The following is a 16,868-nucleotide window of genomic DNA, read 5'->3' on the forward strand; positions in this document are numbered from 1 at the left end:
TCTTTGTTTTCCTGTGCTCCTTGCTGGAACCTTGGATTTGTAAGTTCCCTTTTCTTTTCTTTATTAAAGCTGAATATTATATATTAAAGCTGGTCTGGTTAATCATAACTGCTGATCAACCACGCCCCTTCACCTGCTAGCACCGTAATGGCCCCTCACTCAAGATATCTCTTTCCTTGATCTCCTTCTCTGTCCTCCTCCTATCTCACCATTCCATTTCCGCATGTTCTCCTCCTCCTTTTTTTCTTCCCTCCCCCTCTCCTTCTGACCTCCTTTATCTCCACCTGACTCCCAACTTTCTCAGGAGATCTTGTTTAATTCCCCTTTCCAAATAGATCCATGTATGTCTCTCTTGGGGTTTTCCTTGTTACCTAGCTTCTCTGGAGACATGGAATGTAATCTGTTTATCCTTTGCTTTATGTCTAATATCCACTTATGAGTGAGAACGTACCATGTTTGTCTTTCTGGGTTTGGGTTACCTCACTCAGGATGTTTTTTCTAGTTCCATCCATTTGCATGAAAATTCCAAGATGTCATTGTTTTTTACTGCTAAGTAGTACTCCATTGTTTAAATATACCACATTTTTTTAAATCCGTTCTTTGGTTAAGGGGCACCTAGGTTGTTTCTAGGTTTTTACTATTACAGATAATGTTTATAATGATAAGCAAATGTCTTTGTGATATGAGTGAGAATATTTTTGATATATACCCAATATTTGATATAATACCAAGAGTGGTATTGCTGGGTCTTGAGGTAGATTGATTCCCAGTTTTCTGAGAAACTGTCCTACTGATCTCCAAAGTGTCTGTACACCAGCAATAGAGGAGTGTTTCCTTTACCCCACATCATGTCCAGCATAAGTTGCCATGAGTGTTTTTCATCTTGGTCATTCTTATAGGTGTGAGATGGAATCTCAGAGCTGTTTTCATTTGTATTTCTCTGATGACTAAAGATGTTGAGCATTTCCTTAAGTGTCTTTCAGCCATTTTAGATTCCTCTGTTGAGAGTTCTCTGTCTAGGTCTATACTCCATTTTTTATTGGATTATTTGTTCTTTTGATGACCAATTTCTTGAATTCTTTGTATATTTTGGAGATCAGACTTCTGCATGATGTGGTTTGGTGAATGGAGGTGCTTTTGTGTCCATTACTTTTCTTGTTGCTATGACAAATACCTAAAGAGAAATGACTTACAGGGTGGGGAGATTTACCCTGGATCTTGATTTGAGGTGATTCTCCTTTGTGGCAGGAACACATACACACCACTGGGAGCAGTCTGTAGCTGTGGTAGCAGGGTGTGAGGTTATTGCTCATATCTTGTGGATCAGGAGGCAGAGAGAGGACATGGAGTGGTTGGTGCCATAAACTCAACACTCATCCCCCAGGAGTCACTTCTTGTAGCTCGGCCCCATCTCATAAAGGTTCTACAACCTTTTCCAACAGCACCGTAGCTGCAGACCAAGAATTCAGACACATGAGTTGTCAGGAACTCATAGTGTGAAAAGTTGCTTTTTTAGCATGTTTAATTAGAGCAGTCAAGTCTGTGGCCAGTCCTGTGCTTGCACCCTGAATGCATTGCTATCAGACCTACAGGCTGTCTAGATGCATTGTGACATTTTTTGTCATGGAGTCACTAGAGGTCAGAGCTGAGATCTCTTAGGGGACATGGTTCCTAGTTTTTTTCCTTTGTTTTGATACATTTTGGGTAAAATTTAAAAGTTTTTAGTTTATATATTAGGGAATTTTGCCTGCATGTTTATCTGTGTACCACTTATGTGCAGTGCCCACAGAGGCCAGGAGAGGGCATCAGATCCACTTGAACAGCAGATACAGGTGGTTGATTGCAGGAAGTGCTCCTAACCAATGAGCAGTCTCTCTAGCCCTGTGTTATGAACTGTAAAATACTTTTCTGTTAGTTCCTTGTAAAATATAAATTCTAACCCTGGTGCTAGATTTGGAACACCAGAACAAAGCCATCTAATCGCCATGTGTTTGTGTGTCTATTTCTCCACCCTCTCTCTTGGGAGACCTGGCAGTTTGTCTTTGTTCTTTCAGATGGACTTCATGAAGGTGAGGCTCGTTTATGCTTTCATTCTGACAATGGGCATTCTTTGCCTGTACTTCAGCATGGAATTTTTTGAAGAACCGCCATTTGTTGTCAAGAAAGGTCATGGGAAGTTCCTCCAGCTTCCAGATATAGACTGCAAGCAGAAGCCCCCTTTTCTTGTGCTGCTGGTGACTTCATCCCACAAACAGGTGGAGGCTCGCATGGCCATCCGCAAGACATGGGGTAAAGAGGCAAAGATTCATGGGAGGAATGTGAAGACCCTTTTCCTCCTGGGGGCCTCAGACAGCACCGATGAGATGAATGCCACATCCCAGGAGGGCAAGCAGCACCGTGACATCATCCAGAAGGATTTCAAGGATGACTATTACAACTTGACCCTGAAGACCATGATGGGCATGGAATGGGTCCACCACTTTTGTTCTCAGGCAGCTTTTGTGATGAAGACAGACTCAGACATGTTTGTGAATGTTGGCTATCTGACTGAACTGCTGCTGAAGAAAAACAAAACCTCCAGGTTCTTCACAGGCCACATAAGGTACCATCAACCACCCTTCAGGCATAAGTTAAACAAGTGGTTTGTGAGTAAATTTGAATATCCCTGGGATAGCTATCCACCTTTTTGTTCTGGGACAGGTTACATCTTTTCTAGTGATGTGGCCAGCAAAGTATACGATGTCTCTGAGAGTGTTCCATTCCTCAAGCTGGAGGATGTATTTGTCGGGCTCTGCCTGGCCAAGCTGAAGATCCGGCCTGAGGAACTCCATACCAAACAGACCTTTTTCCCAGGTGGCTTACACTTCTCTGTGTGCCGCTTTCGGAAAATTGTGACCTGCCACTATGTGTCACCCCAGAACTTACTCATTTACTGGCAGATACTGGAGAACTCTCAGGAACAGAACTGCTCTGATGTCTGAGAGGAGCCTGTGGTGCAAACTTCCAATAAGCTTTGGTGATACTTTGGGAAGGTCTGGGATGGCCTTGCTGGGAACTGTCAGGGGAAGAGAGAGAAGAAGGAGGAAGGCAAAGAGTGTTGTTCTCAATGCCATCCATACACTAGAGTGGATGTACACACACACACAGGTCAAGACTTGTTCCCACGTGGCACCCAGAGCAATAAGAGATCTCACCTACCAGGTTTTTGTACTATGTTCTCAAGGTTTGATACATGCCCTCATCTGCTCATTTCAGGGTTCACTATGCATATGAAGCTATAGATGTGATCATTCCCATTTTACAGGTCAGGAGCCAGTAGCCACAGCCACTTACTTGTCCAAAGACTCCCAGCCCGAGGATGGAGCAGGAATGAGAATCAAGTGCTATTAGAATTAAGTTGGTGGCCTCCAACTGAGTGTCCCATTCTTTGAGAGAGGGTGGTAGTAGAAGAAGCTTAGGATTGGGGTGTCTTAAAGCTAACTAGCATCCTTTAGTCTCTTTCCTGAGTCCCATGCCTCTCACTTCCCAATCCTCTATTTTTTAAATGCTAAGTCTGGGATGAACCAGCTTTCTCAGGCCTTTCCCCTCACTTGAATGATGTAGCTAGGCACTGAGTCTGTTAGCCACTTGGTACCTCAACATGAGACATGCATGCCTGCAGAGACTAGCTCACCTCCATGGTAGAAGGAAACTGGGTTGTATGACCATATAAATCAGACTGAGAAACCATAGCTGAGTCTTTCTGTAAAGGCCAAATACACTACTGAAATCCTAGTAAGGGTGACATCTCCTCTGAGCCTTTCGGGACACCTTGTCTCTGTTGAGGATGTCTTGATGGATTGAGGTGGTCACCAGTTGCAGCCCTGGAACACTTCGGATCTCAGACTCAAGGGAAGCCAGGCACAGGCATGGTCTGTATGGGTGTCCAAGAACTTTGCTGGAACCTGGAGTGGTCCAGCTCCTGGGATGCAGAGCATGGAGACAGGCCTAGTTGAAGGCTCTCCCTGCATCTGTGATCCTTCCCTGGCTCTTCACACTGGATTATCACATGGTCATAGATCTGCTGAGTGTTTTGGTTTGGAATTTAACACGGAAGGTTTTCAGAGCTGGGTGAAAACAGGGCTCATGGCCATTCAGTCACTGTCACCAGACACGTAATCTTGGTCTGTATCATGGGAATTATTGTTTCTCCCTGCTTTTTACTTTACTAGATTTTACTGTGTGGTTAGACCCAAGGCTTCATGTGACTGTGTGACTGTAAACATTGCAATATGCTCCTTGAACTCAGGAATATTTACACAAGTCGGAACCATTACTCCTCCAGTTGGAGGAAGCTGGAAGCTACCTCCGGGGCCTCATTTCCACACTTATTCCTGTCACTCCTCTGAGTGTCTCCCATAACTCTTGGGGGGGAAATTGTACTCTTTGTGACATTCTTCAAAGTTATACAGACCCATGTCCTGGACCCTTAGTTCAGAGTATGTGAAAATCTGTGCCGGGGAAAGAGAAAGGGTGATTGTTCCTGGGTGTGTACTAGGGACTATATACACCCTCAAAACCAAAACCAGCCAGATCTTCTCCTGACAGAGAGGGAAGCCAAGGCTTGTAACAATATGGTGGCTTTGCTTTCTAGAGGATGGGAGAGCTGGCATCAGGACCCGGCAGCAGCTGCTCTGCATCAGACTTTCCCTCTATTCATTCCTTTATTAGCCATGTTTGCCCACTGCATTCACACACATCACGAGCAAGGTCGAGGTGAGGGGTCTCCAGACAGCAGACCTGAGTGAGCACTCAGTGCAGAGAAGCTGGTCGGGCACAGGTTCTCTTGGTCTATGCACAGTGAATGGGAGCATAAGCAGGTGTGGTTATCTGTGCCCAGACTTGCTCTTGCATTGAAGATGCAGGCGTTCTTTGAGGGTAGCTTCACTTCATTCTTAAGGCCAAACTGGTTGTCAGCAGTGGCAACTGAGGTGACTCAGCGACTCACCCAGGACCTGAGATGCGGCGGAGGCCCAGCTCTCAGCCTTCTCCATTGGCACAGCATTAACATATCTTCCTACATGCTTACTTCTGTCAGAAGCCTTGGGGCTGGTGCTACCCAAGGAGTCACCAGCATCTCCTTTTGCCTGCACACTGCCACCTCTGTCCTGGGTGTTGGCTAGAGTGTTCGTTTACTTCTTCATGATTCTCTCTGATTCTCACTGGGGACCTCCGTGGAATTCTCACAAACCTCCCATTCAGACTAGCTTTATCATGAAGTCATGTGTATTTTGCACATACACACACGACAGATACAGGTGTCTACATGCAGGCAGCAGGCTAGTTTTATTACTTGGGAAGAGACATAGCAAGTGCCTCTGATCTTCTCTTTAGAGTGTGAGGTTGCCTTGATCTCTCTCTTTTGCACAATCAGCTGCATGCTTGTCACAAGGCCAGGTGTGCTATGGTGGGGACAAGTGCTGAAGGATTGGCTCACAGTTGCACACCCAGAGGGTTTCTTGACCTCCGCCTCCAGGCAGAAGTGAAACACACCCACCAGCCTGCTGAGGGAGCGTAGCTTTTACCATCACAGCTGCACCAGTGGTCACACTAGAGTGTCCATCGCTGGCCTCAGGATGCTGTTTTGAAGGAAAAAAGCCAGGCTTCAGACATCCTCTGGTTTCCCCACTGAGTCGGCAGCCTCATGACAGACTTAATAATTTACAAATTGAATTTAATAAGGCAGCTGCTGGGCATCACTTAAAAAATAAATGAGATGCTGCTTAGATTTTATCCATCCCTCCTTTTGGAAGCATTTGCTTTCTCATACCAAATTTTTAAAATTAAGAACTAATTTCCTGTATTCATCACATTAGGACTGGCATCTTAGCCTTCTCTAGGCTGGGTCTCCTGGTAGACAGGATGCTTAATCCTCTCTCTTGCTGGGACTTTGGCTTGGTATAGTGGAGGAGGAGAGTCTTGTATTTATTCACAGGTCCTGAGGGAACTTCCTAAAGGAGGTGTCTGATACCACCCAAGCTGCTGCATTCTGTCAGGGTGCTAGCCTGGGAGTCCCTTCTGGCCTGGGTAAGATGGATCAGTGGGTTAAAGTGTTTGCTGCCAAATTACTCTAGCAAATGCAATTCAGTCCTTGAGACCCACATGGTGAAAGAAGACAGTTGAGTTTCACAAGCCCATGGTGGGTCTGCACACATGTGCGCACACACACATAATAAATGGAATGCAAACAAAAATAATCTTTGCAAAGGCTCCTGCAAACACTGACCTCCCAACCTCTTTGCTTATTTTTATTTCTCTGTGGGTCTTCAGGATGTAAACTGTGCGTGAACACTGGCAAAGGTGAATTAGAAGTAAACTCTCAATCACACCTCTAGGATTTGTGTGATACTTTCATTTGACTGAGAATTTAATAGGAAAATTCATTGGGGGTTTGCCTCCTGTGTCTCCTGCCTAACTTTCAGGAATAGACAGATCCTCACGGATAGCTTTAGATTGTTCCTGGAGGTGAAGATTGAAATTGCCCAAGCTCAGAGTTGAGATGGGCTGTCTGAGCCTGAGATGAACGAATTGGAATAAAGCAAAATAACAATAGCAAAAGGTTTTAATCAATTAAAATCAGCATTTTCTAATGACCAGGCATGGTCATTGTAAATACAAGAAGAAAAATGAATTCTATGGTTAAATGTCATTTGTTTGTGTGAGGTGTCATTTTGGAGTTTTGGTCCTGGGGATGAAGCCCGTGACTGCACAAAGCTCTCCCCAGCCCGTGGTGAGTGTTTTGCACCATGCACTCTACTACCTCCATGCAGGGGTTATAGGGATCAGCTCCTGGTGCCTGCAGTTCAAATGCCGTGTTGGGAGGTTACAACTGTTAATTTGACACAACCTATAATCACGCTGCAGAGAGTTTTAATGAGAAATATCTCTTTATTATCCATTGATGTAGGAAGACTCAGTCCACTGTGGGTGACACTGTTCCCCAGGCAGGGTGTCCTGAGCAGTACGAGAGGAGGAAGCCAGCTGAGGGCAAGCAAGGATCCATGTGTTTTCCTCTCTCTGTTGGGACCATGGATGCGCCCTACTGCTTTAAGTTCCTGCCTCGACTTCTCTGCAATAACAGATCACATCCTGGGGTTGTGAGCCAATGAAACCCCTATTCCTGGAGCTGCTTTTAGTCAGGGTGTCTATCATAGTAACAGAAATGAAGCTAAAACAGATGCTCAGGGCATTACCCACACGAGGTCTCAGACCCTTCTCACCCCACCATGTCCCTGGATGTCATCACCAGTGCTATCCCTCTGTCCCAAACAGAGGTGAGTCCAGAGAGGTGTGAAACCCTTCTCACATTCTGCTTCAGAATAACAGAGGAGGGGGAGCAGACTCATTTCACCTGGTCACATAAGACAAAAATTACCTTCCGTGACTCGAAGCCACTCCTCTGAAACTGAGGACACTTCGTGGTCAAATCTGATTTCCTAAAGGGTAAAAATTAAATGTCTGTGTCATTGAATGGTGCTTGAAATTGTCATTTTTTTTGTACATTGAGGAGGTTCTACAGACTGATACTCTGTTTGGGGAGGAGGTATATGTATTTTTGATTTGTTAATAATAATATTTATCTTTAATAGAAGTTAAATTAAAAGCAGCATAGTGCATGTGGGTGGTTCTAGCTTACAGTTCCTCTGAAGTTATCCATATCTGTACGGTCTAAATTTGGCTATCTTTTTTTTTTCATTGATGTTTGTGTCTGGAATTTTTTTATTTGGCTTTGATTTTGTATGCTTAAGTAAGTATTGCTGAACAGTCTGGTTTATGTTTGAAATATAAGAGGACTCCTTGTTTCAATCATATTTTGAAAGAAAAACCATAAAACTCAACTGAACTCTGAAAGGCTTTCAGGGGCAGCGAGCCTTGGGTAGGCAGTGTGGCATTCTTGATAATTATAAATGCAAACAGTAGGCAATCATCCTTTGGAGTTCTTTTCTCTCTGGAGTACTTTTCTATTGTTTAAGCCTAAGTAATTGTCTTTATGAGTTGAATGGACTGTGCTTTTGGCATCTTTGATCATTATTTGTTTTTTGAGGTGCAGCTTGGATCCTCGATCTCTCATGTGTCACTTAAGTGGAAATAAAGTAGATGAACCAGAAGTGTCTCCTTTTGACTGTAGCATGTGTCAGTAATCTCATGTGCAGCCCTGGAAATCTCTGCACCCATGCTCCATACTACTCATCTCCTCTGCAGCATCAGAAACCAAATTGTAGGCAGCAGGGAGGGCCACAGGGCTGTGCACTCAAGTGCACAGATGCCTGGAGATGGGCAGCTTCCAATATCTCTACTTATTCTCGTCCCCACCAGCAACCTTGCCTCTCCATAACAATGTGGAGACTGTCTGTGGTCACCTTGAAGGCTGGTCCTGTCCCACATGTATGCCTACCTTGTTGCCTCTCCTCACACTGTTATGTCCCATCTGCAGCTATAGTACCCCTCCCTTCTAGAATGTTCCCTCAGCACACAGCATGCTCGCCCTCTCTACATAGACTGTCTTCCGGATCACCCCCTCTCCAGTTCTGCCTCCTTTCTCTTTTTCTCTTAGTGCAAAAACCCTTCCAAAGAACAGCTTTCCCCATGTTATCTTTCTCCAGCTTGCTCCCCTCATCCCATTATATCCTGACCATTCTGGTGGAGGAACAGCACCCTCCCTCTGGTAAATACTCCAACCACATGGGAAGGCAGGATCCAACCTGCTCCTTCTTCAGCTCCCAAGGCATCTCATCCCTGCATTCCTCTGACAGACACAGTGGTCTGCAGTGGATTATTAAGAAGCCAGAGGAGGTGCAAGGACCATGGTTCAGTGAACACAGTGCTTGCTACATGAGCAAGAAGACCTGATTTTGGATCCTAAGAACCCATGTAAAGCTGGGAACGGAAGCATGTTATCCCAGCCTCCCTACTGTGAGATGGGAGGTGGAGACTCCCTGGAAGCCTGCAGGACAAGGGGCCTGGTGTACAAAGTGTAAACTACCACAAACAAGGTGGAAGGCAAGAATATTGTTACCACGGTTGCCCTTGATCTCCACAGGTGTACTGTGACACGTGGACACACACACACACGAACACACACACACACACACACACACACACACACACCGTGATATAATGATTTCTTTTCCTTTGGAAGCCAACCTTGAGGACCCTGTTTCCTTTCCACCAAGTGGGTTCTGGAAACTCAGGTTGTCAGGCTGGATGACAGGTGCCTTTACTGGCTAAGCCATTTCGCCAGCCCTGGTAACTTTCTGTAGCCACAGATGACACTGCCTGGATGGAAAAGCACCAGGTATCGTCACAAAGCCTTATTGATCTGTGCTATCCTGCGGTGCAGAGCTGTTTAAGGTCCTAGAGAAAGGTGGCTCTACAACGTCCATTTTAGATTTGCCAGTTATTCTGGTCCTTATGACCAACATCTGTGAACCAGGGAAAGCATCCTCTCCACCTGACATGTGCAGGTGGGGAGGGTGGGTCAGGCTAGTCACAGCCAGTCCTTTGTGGCAATGCTGTGTGCTCTCTCCCTGTTTGGATGCACTGTGGCTCTGCAGGCTTTGTTAGTATAGACGGATCTTGAATGCAGCAATTAGATCTCTTATTGTGATGAGACCCAGGCCAGCCTCAATGAGATAATATTTACGTTAGTGCAGTGAACATCAGAAATTCTGGTTATGCTTGCTTCAAGTAAGAGCCAAGAACACCTTTTTCCTTCTCTTCTCCCTTTCTCCCTCTTTTCCTTTCCTCCTTCCACTCTGGCTTTGTACTCACAATCCCCTTGACTGACCCACCCGAGTGCTAGGATTAGAGACATGTATCACACTTTGCAGAAATTTATTCTCCATTAACGGAAATGGCTGCTAAGGAGGCTTTGAGAGGAGAGTGTGGCTGTGATGAGTGGAAATGGGACAGGTGCCATCAGTATTCCTGAAGTGCCAGAAAAATCTCTCCAGAGATAGCACAAGCAAATGGAGACCCTGTGACCCCTACTCACATGTGAGCAGCAGGGGCTTCTGGGGAGAGGCTAGAGTGGACAGGCTGGTCGGATGTAGGATCTTGTTGAACCAGGGAAGAGGATGCCCAATGTAGTGAGATCAGAGTCAGAAGAGACCAGGCAGGGTTGGACCTGCTATGTACAGTCTGTGTCCCCTAGATTCACATGTGGTCATGTTTGGAGGCTGTCTTAGGGTTTCAGTTGCTGTGAAGAGACACCATGACCATGGCCACTCTTATAAAGGAAAACATTTAATTGGGGTTACTTACAGTTCAGAATGTTAGTCCATTATTGTCATGGTAGATAGCATGTAGGCAGACACAAGGTTGGAAAGGTAGCTGAAAGTTATACATCTTTGTAGTGTGGAGCAGCGGGCTGCATTCCTGCCTGCCCTGCTCTCGGCTGCCTGGCTAGCTTATGCCCCGAAATAACAACACACAAACTGTATTCATTTAAACACTGCCTGGCCCATTAGTTTCAGCCTCTTACTCACATCTTGACTAACCCATATCTAATAATCTGTGTAACACCACGAGTGGTGTCTTACTGGGAAAAATTCAGCATGTCTGACCTGGCGGCTGGTTTCATCGCATCTGTCCCAGAAAGGAGAGGCATGGCGTTCTGACTAACTTCCCAGCATTCTGTTCTGTCTACTCCACCCACCTAAGGGCCAGCCTATCAAATGGGCCAAGGCAGTTTCTTTATTAACCAATGAAATCAACAGATAGAAGACACACCTACATCACATCTTGATTTGTAGGTGTAGCTTGAGTATTTGAGACCTCAAAGCCCACCTTCACAATGACACACTTCCTCCAAGAAGGCCACACTTCCTAATAGCACAATTCCATATGGGTCAAGCATTAAACACACGAGTCTCTAGGGACCGTACCTACTCAAACCAACACAGAGGGCTTCTGAGGGTCTACCATATGGATGGGCTTGATGATTTGAGAGTTAATGAATTAGTCCATGGGAGTTCCACCCTTATGGATGGCTCAACACTTTTATGACAGGAGATTAGAGAGATGGTCTCTCTGCCACAGAAGGTACAGAATAGGGGATAAAAAATATGTTTGTATAACAAGAAGAATGTTTTTTAGAAGGAACTGACTTGACCAACACTTTGACCTCTGACTTCTAGAACTGCCTCATATTTAAGCTGCCATAGAAGATATGTTCAGTAAGCCCAAATTAATAAAACAAGACTAGATAATTTGGGGCTGGATGACGACTGACTTTATAATGTGATACATGGAATTCTGTTATGGTTCCCTGGGATTTTCTGCCCTGTTCTCCAGGACAGAGTTGGGTGAGAAAGCACAGCTGTGGCTATGCCATATTGCATGACAAAACAGATTTTGTGAATGTAATTAAAGTTCAGTATCAGTTGACTCTGAGTCCATTAAAGGGACATGACTTGGATGCATCTAGACTGGGAGCCTTTTGAAGAGGAGATTTCTCTGGACTGCACCAAGGTTTCAGGATGGGGAAAGAGCCGTGCCACAGCTGTTTATGGGTGTGTACTGGGAATGGGGGGCCCTCAGCTAACAGCCAGGAAAGAGAAGGAACCTCAATCCTGCAGAGCCTGCAGAGCCTGCAGAGCTGAAGCTGCTAGCATTTACTCAGTACCTCCTGGGATAGCCTTGTGGGAACTCCTTCAGCTAACAGCCTTTAAGATACCGGACCACTTTGTGTGTGCAGACAAAAAGCCCCCATGGACCATTTTATCTTTTGGATGTTGTGGGATTCCCCTCTGTATGCTGTGAATTTGTTTTATTACCCTTGGTTAATAAGGATGATGTTTTCACCTGCGGCAGGGCTGAATAGAGCTAGGCAGAGAACACTAAACTGAATGCAGGGAGATAGAAGGCAGAGTCAGGTAGACACCATGTAGCTGCCGAAGGAGAAAGATGCTGAAACCTTGCCAGTAGGCGGGTACATAGATTAATAAAAAATGGGTTAATTGAAGGTGTAAGAGCTAGATAGAGATATTCCTGAGCCATTGGCCAGGAACAGTGTTGTAATTGATAGAGTTTTGTGTGATTATTCGGGTCTGGGAGGCCAGGAAATGATTGTGCAATATCCATTTGCATAGCCTTTCCTTGACAAGCGTGGCCGGCTTCCTGCCTTCAGAACTGCGAGGTCACAATTGGGTGTTTAAGGTTCACTCTAGTTAGTTGCACGATGTGGTGGTTAGTTTTTAATGTTGACCTTACACAAGCTAGAGTCATCTGGGAAGAGCAAATTTCCACTGTGGAATTAATTAAACCTATTGGCCTATGGGCATGTTTTAGGGGGCATTTTCTTGGTTGATTATTGATGTGGGAGGGACAGTCTGCTATGGGTGGACAATCCTAGGACACCTGGACTGTATGAAAAACACACTGAGCAAACTATATAAAGCAAGCAGTAAGCGGCCCTCTTTCTTAGCCTCTGCTTCAGTTCCTGCCTCCAGGTTCCTGCCCTGATTTCCCTTGTGATGGGGTAGGACCTGAGGGTGGTAAGTTGATTGCCTCCCAGATTGCCTTTCCTCGGTATTCTATCACAGCAACAGAGAGTAAACTAGAGTGGAAATTGGTACCGGAATGTAGACTATGGCTGTGACCTACCTAGACGCGGTTGGGATGATTGTGGAAATGTTTGAGCTCTGCGCTAGCAAAACCACTGAGTACTCAGAGCTTACCCTGATCTTCTGTAAGAGTTTGGGAGGTGAGACTGCTGAGATCAGTGCGGGCAGTGGAGGCCTTACTTGAAACTTGAGAGTTTCAGGAAAATTTCAGAGTTTTGCAAAGATTCTATCAGTATCATTCATGTGAATTAGGAACCTGTCGTGCCTAGCCGTGTGAGGCTGAAAATTCATATGTGGTTCAGAGGAAACCAGCATGAAATGAAGTCTTCTGGCAATACATCCTCATGGTCAGCACACAGAAGCTGCAGTCCAGAGGGAGTCAAAGCTGCATCTGATGCTGGCAGCTGGTTATGTGCAAGAGTCTTCCATGTGGTGCTGGTTTTAGCAGTATGAGAGCTGAGGAACTAAAGAGATCATGGAGAGCAGCTGAGGGTTGGCGCAGTGAGAGGCCAAGAGATGCCACTCATGAAGGTACAGCCTCAGTATCAGTGAAAACTGCAGGATTGAAGGGGTCATGGGGAGAAGCTGACACTGGGGCCCTGAGGCAAGGGAAAAGGAATTTATTCATGAAGGTGCAGTCAATAGAGGCCCCAGCACATTGGAGATGCCAGGACCATGGGGTGCCCACCAAGAATGGCAGCAGGTGTGGAGGGGAACTGGCCTGACCTTGGAAGGCAAGCTGTGGGTGCTGCACGTGGCAGAGTCAGCAAGGTGAAGTCCCAAGATTTTTGGAAACCAGAAGATCATGAGTGAATATCTGATGTCGGGGACAAAGGTATTTATATTGCTTGGTTTGGGTTTTGCTTTAGCATGGTTGAGATGAGAAATACGTGACTAATTGGTGTCTATGTGAGTGTGTGCATGCACACACACACACACACACACACACACACACACACACATGCAGGTGCCCTCTGAGGCCTGAAGAGCATGTGAAGCTGGAGTTATAGGAAGTGATAAAGCCATGTTTTATGGATTCTAGGAACTGAACTCAGGTCCTCTAGAAGAGCAGGAAGTTCTCTTAAGCACTGAGATATATCTCTGACCCCCTTATATGCTTCTTAGAGATTTATTTTATGTTTGTCAACATACATATATGTGTACCACATGTGTGCACTGCCTGCAGAGGCTGGGAAAGCCTAGAATCCTTAGAATTGAAGTCACAAACAGCTATGAGCTGCCATATGGGTGCTGAGAATTGAACATGGGTCCTCTGCAAGAGCAGCCAGTGTTTTAACCACTGAAATATTTCTCTAGCTTTTAATTTACTTTTTTAAAATTCTTTTTTTTTATAAAAAATTTCCATCTCCTCCCCTCCTCCTCCCCCTTCCCTCCCTTCCCTTCTACCCATACCCCCACTCCCTCCCTCTCCAAGTCAAAGAGCCATCAGGGTTCCCTTCACTATGTTAAGTCCAAGGTCCTGCCAGCTCCCCCTAAGTCCAGGAAGGTGAGCAACCAAACTGACAAGGCTCACATTGAGCCCGTCCATGCTGTAGAGTTCAAGCTCATCGCCGTTGTCCTTGGTTTCTCAGTCCTCCTCCACCGTCAGCCACATTCAGAGAGTCCGGTTTGGTCCCCTGTTCCATCAGTCCCATTCTAACTGGACTTGGTGGTCTCCCATTAGATCTGTCCCACCGTCTCAATGGGTAAACGCACTCCTCACGGTCCTGACTTCCTTGCTCATGATCTCCCTCCTTCTGTAGTTGAGAGATTTTGGACTTTTAAAAATACTTTTTTTTTTAAGAGATTGGACTTTAACATTGTTGAAAAATTTAAAGCCTATGAGAGTTTTAAACATACACTTGTTTTATATTGTGTCATATACAAGAGACCTTGGGGATAAATCAAAAAGAAAGACTATGGCTTAAGAAGGATGTATTTGTGTGTTGAGTTGGCAAGGGGTCAATTGTGCCGCTGAGTTTTTTTGTCAATCTGGCACAAGTTAGGTCATCTTGAAGGAACTGAGAAATTAACTCCATCACTTTGCCTGTGGGAAAATCCTTGGGGCCTTTTCTCTATTAATGATTGACATGGGAGAGTTCAGCTCACTGTGGGCAGGGCCAACACTGGAAGGTAGTCCTGAGTCATGTAAGAAAGCAAACTGAGCACGCCGTGAGAAGCAAACCAGTAAGCAGCACTGCTCTGTGGCCTCTGCTTCAGTTCCTGTCCCCAGTTCCCTGCCCTGACGTCCCCCAATGACGGAGTGTAACCTGAGAGTTGTAGGCTGAAATTAACCCTTCCAAGGTTGCTTTTAGTCATGGTGTTCATCACAGTGATGAGAGGATCTGGAGAGTGGGAGTAGAAGACATGCTTAGGAATGAGAATTAGAGCTGGCAAAGTGGCCCAGTGGGTAAGGGCGCTTGGTACATGAGCCTGACACTTGAGTTTGATTCCTGGGACCCTATAATGGAAGGAGGGGAAGTAAGTAACAGAAGGTGTCCTCTGACTTCCAAATGTGTGCTGTGACATACCTGTTCTCACACTCTCATACGTCAAACACGCACAACACTAATAAATAAAACATTAAAATACAGAAAGGAATTAATACTCTTAGAGGCACAAGAAGCAACATAAAGATGACGATGACGATGATGATGATGATGATAATAATAATAATAAACAGGACAGCAAATGAGAACCTGGAAATCAAGAAAATGGCAAAGAAAAAGAATCTTCGTGATTTGTTTTCATAAGCCAGAAAGACAAACTGATCAGGTGAACCACCTGTTCCTCTCTCCAAGGATAGTTATCAGAACTTTGTCACCTGGTTTATCTAGGGGCAAGGGTTTCTAGGAGATATCCTTAGTCCTCTAGTCCTCTTGTGTTGCTATAACAGAATACCCAAGGCTGAGCCATTTTTAAAGAACAGACATGTGTTTCTCATAGTTGTAAATGCTGAGGAGCCCAAGAGCAAGGACCTGTCAGGCTTCTGGTCAACCAGTGACCTGAGCCTCATCAACCTGGTGCTAACCTTGCTCTCTGAATGTGAGCTGGTGGGCTACATGAGGTAACAGTCCGGTCTGGGGCTATCTCTGACTGCAGGGGCAGAAGCATCTTCTAGTGTTTTTCCTAACATGTTCTGGAATGTTCCTTGTTCTCTGGGCTTAGTTGTGGCCTCTTCTGACTCAGGTCCACTCTGAGCCATTCTGTCAGGCTGTGCATTGATTCTCTGCCACCGGATACTGCTCTGCTGCGGTGGGGAGGTTGTGAGTGTAATGGGAGTCGATTTCTGTTGACTGTAACTGGAAACCCTAATTAGTGCGTACAGAAAGCCTACAACAAATATCAGACCTCATGGGGAAAGGCCAGAATCCCACCTTTAAAAGGGGCCACTGACCTCGACTACTGAGGAACCCAAGCAAGGCCTGAGCTACTGTCCTTTGCACCCTGCATCTCTAAAGTGACAGCTGTCATGTTGGGATTCTGCTCACAGCAAACCATAGATAGAGCCGCTATTCAGGGAGGGGAATCACTCAAGAGCCAGGAGCATAGGTGTGAACCCACAGAGAAAGTAGCTTAGATCAGTGAGATAACTGTGTGTACCAGTGTGCGTGTTAGCTGGACCCACAGGACACATTGGTGGCCAGAGTTCCCTTTTCTACCTACCAAGACACCTTAGCTAATGTAAGTGGTTGTCATCAAACAGAGGATTGATAGGGCAAGGAATGAGTTTTAATTTGGTGAGGTCAGATGTGTGGAAGCTCGGATATATGGTAGCTAAAGCTGGAAGAAGCAGAGGGAAGAATGATGGGATTAATGGTTCCAGATTTACTTTGTCTCATATTTCAGTCTGTTGTACATATTTTTAAATTTTTAGTATGATTTTTATCATATCTCCCTTCTTTCTCCTCTCTGCTTGCTTTCAAATTTGCAACCTCTTTTTCTTCATTTGTGTATGTACATATACATACATACTTACATACATACATACATACATACATACATAATTCCTAAAAATAAAAAATACAACCTGCTCAGTCCACATAACATTACTTGTATTTTTATGTTTTTAAAGCTGACTATGTCATACTATGATATTAGGCATTAATTTGTCCTAGACATCACAAGGTTTTATTGGGTACCTTAAAAACATGACCTAAGAGATTATAGAAAATAATGAATCTTATTTGATCAACTTGGAATAATGGAAACCAGTCTAAGTGTTATTATAGGAAGGCTGTGTAAGGCATTAGCAACAGCCAG

At 45.1% G+C, this 16,868-nt stretch overlaps 1 protein-coding gene across 1 annotated transcript; it reads left to right on the top strand.

Moving 5' to 3' along the window:
* The first annotated feature begins 2,048 nt into the window (after window positions 1–2,048).
* Window positions 2,049–2,981, top strand: LOC119824202 (beta-1,3-galactosyltransferase 5-like). Its single transcript, XM_038344351.1, has one exon. The coding sequence runs from the start codon at window positions 2,055–2,057 to the stop codon at window positions 2,979–2,981; it is 927 nt and encodes a 308-aa protein (XP_038200279.1). The 5' UTR covers window positions 2,049–2,054.
* The last annotated feature ends 13,887 nt before the right edge of the window (window positions 2,982–16,868 follow it).

Source organism: Arvicola amphibius, chromosome 10, assembly GCF_903992535.2.
Source record: "Arvicola amphibius chromosome 10, mArvAmp1.2, whole genome shotgun sequence".
In the NCBI taxonomy this organism is placed as follows: Eukaryota; Metazoa; Chordata; class Mammalia; order Rodentia; family Cricetidae; genus Arvicola; species Arvicola amphibius.

Excerpts from the sequence above, each read along its gene's own strand:
- LOC119824202 (XM_038344351.1), top strand. The coding sequence starts at position 2,055 with ATGGACTTCATGAAGGTGAGGCTCGTTTATGCTTTCATTCTGACAATG.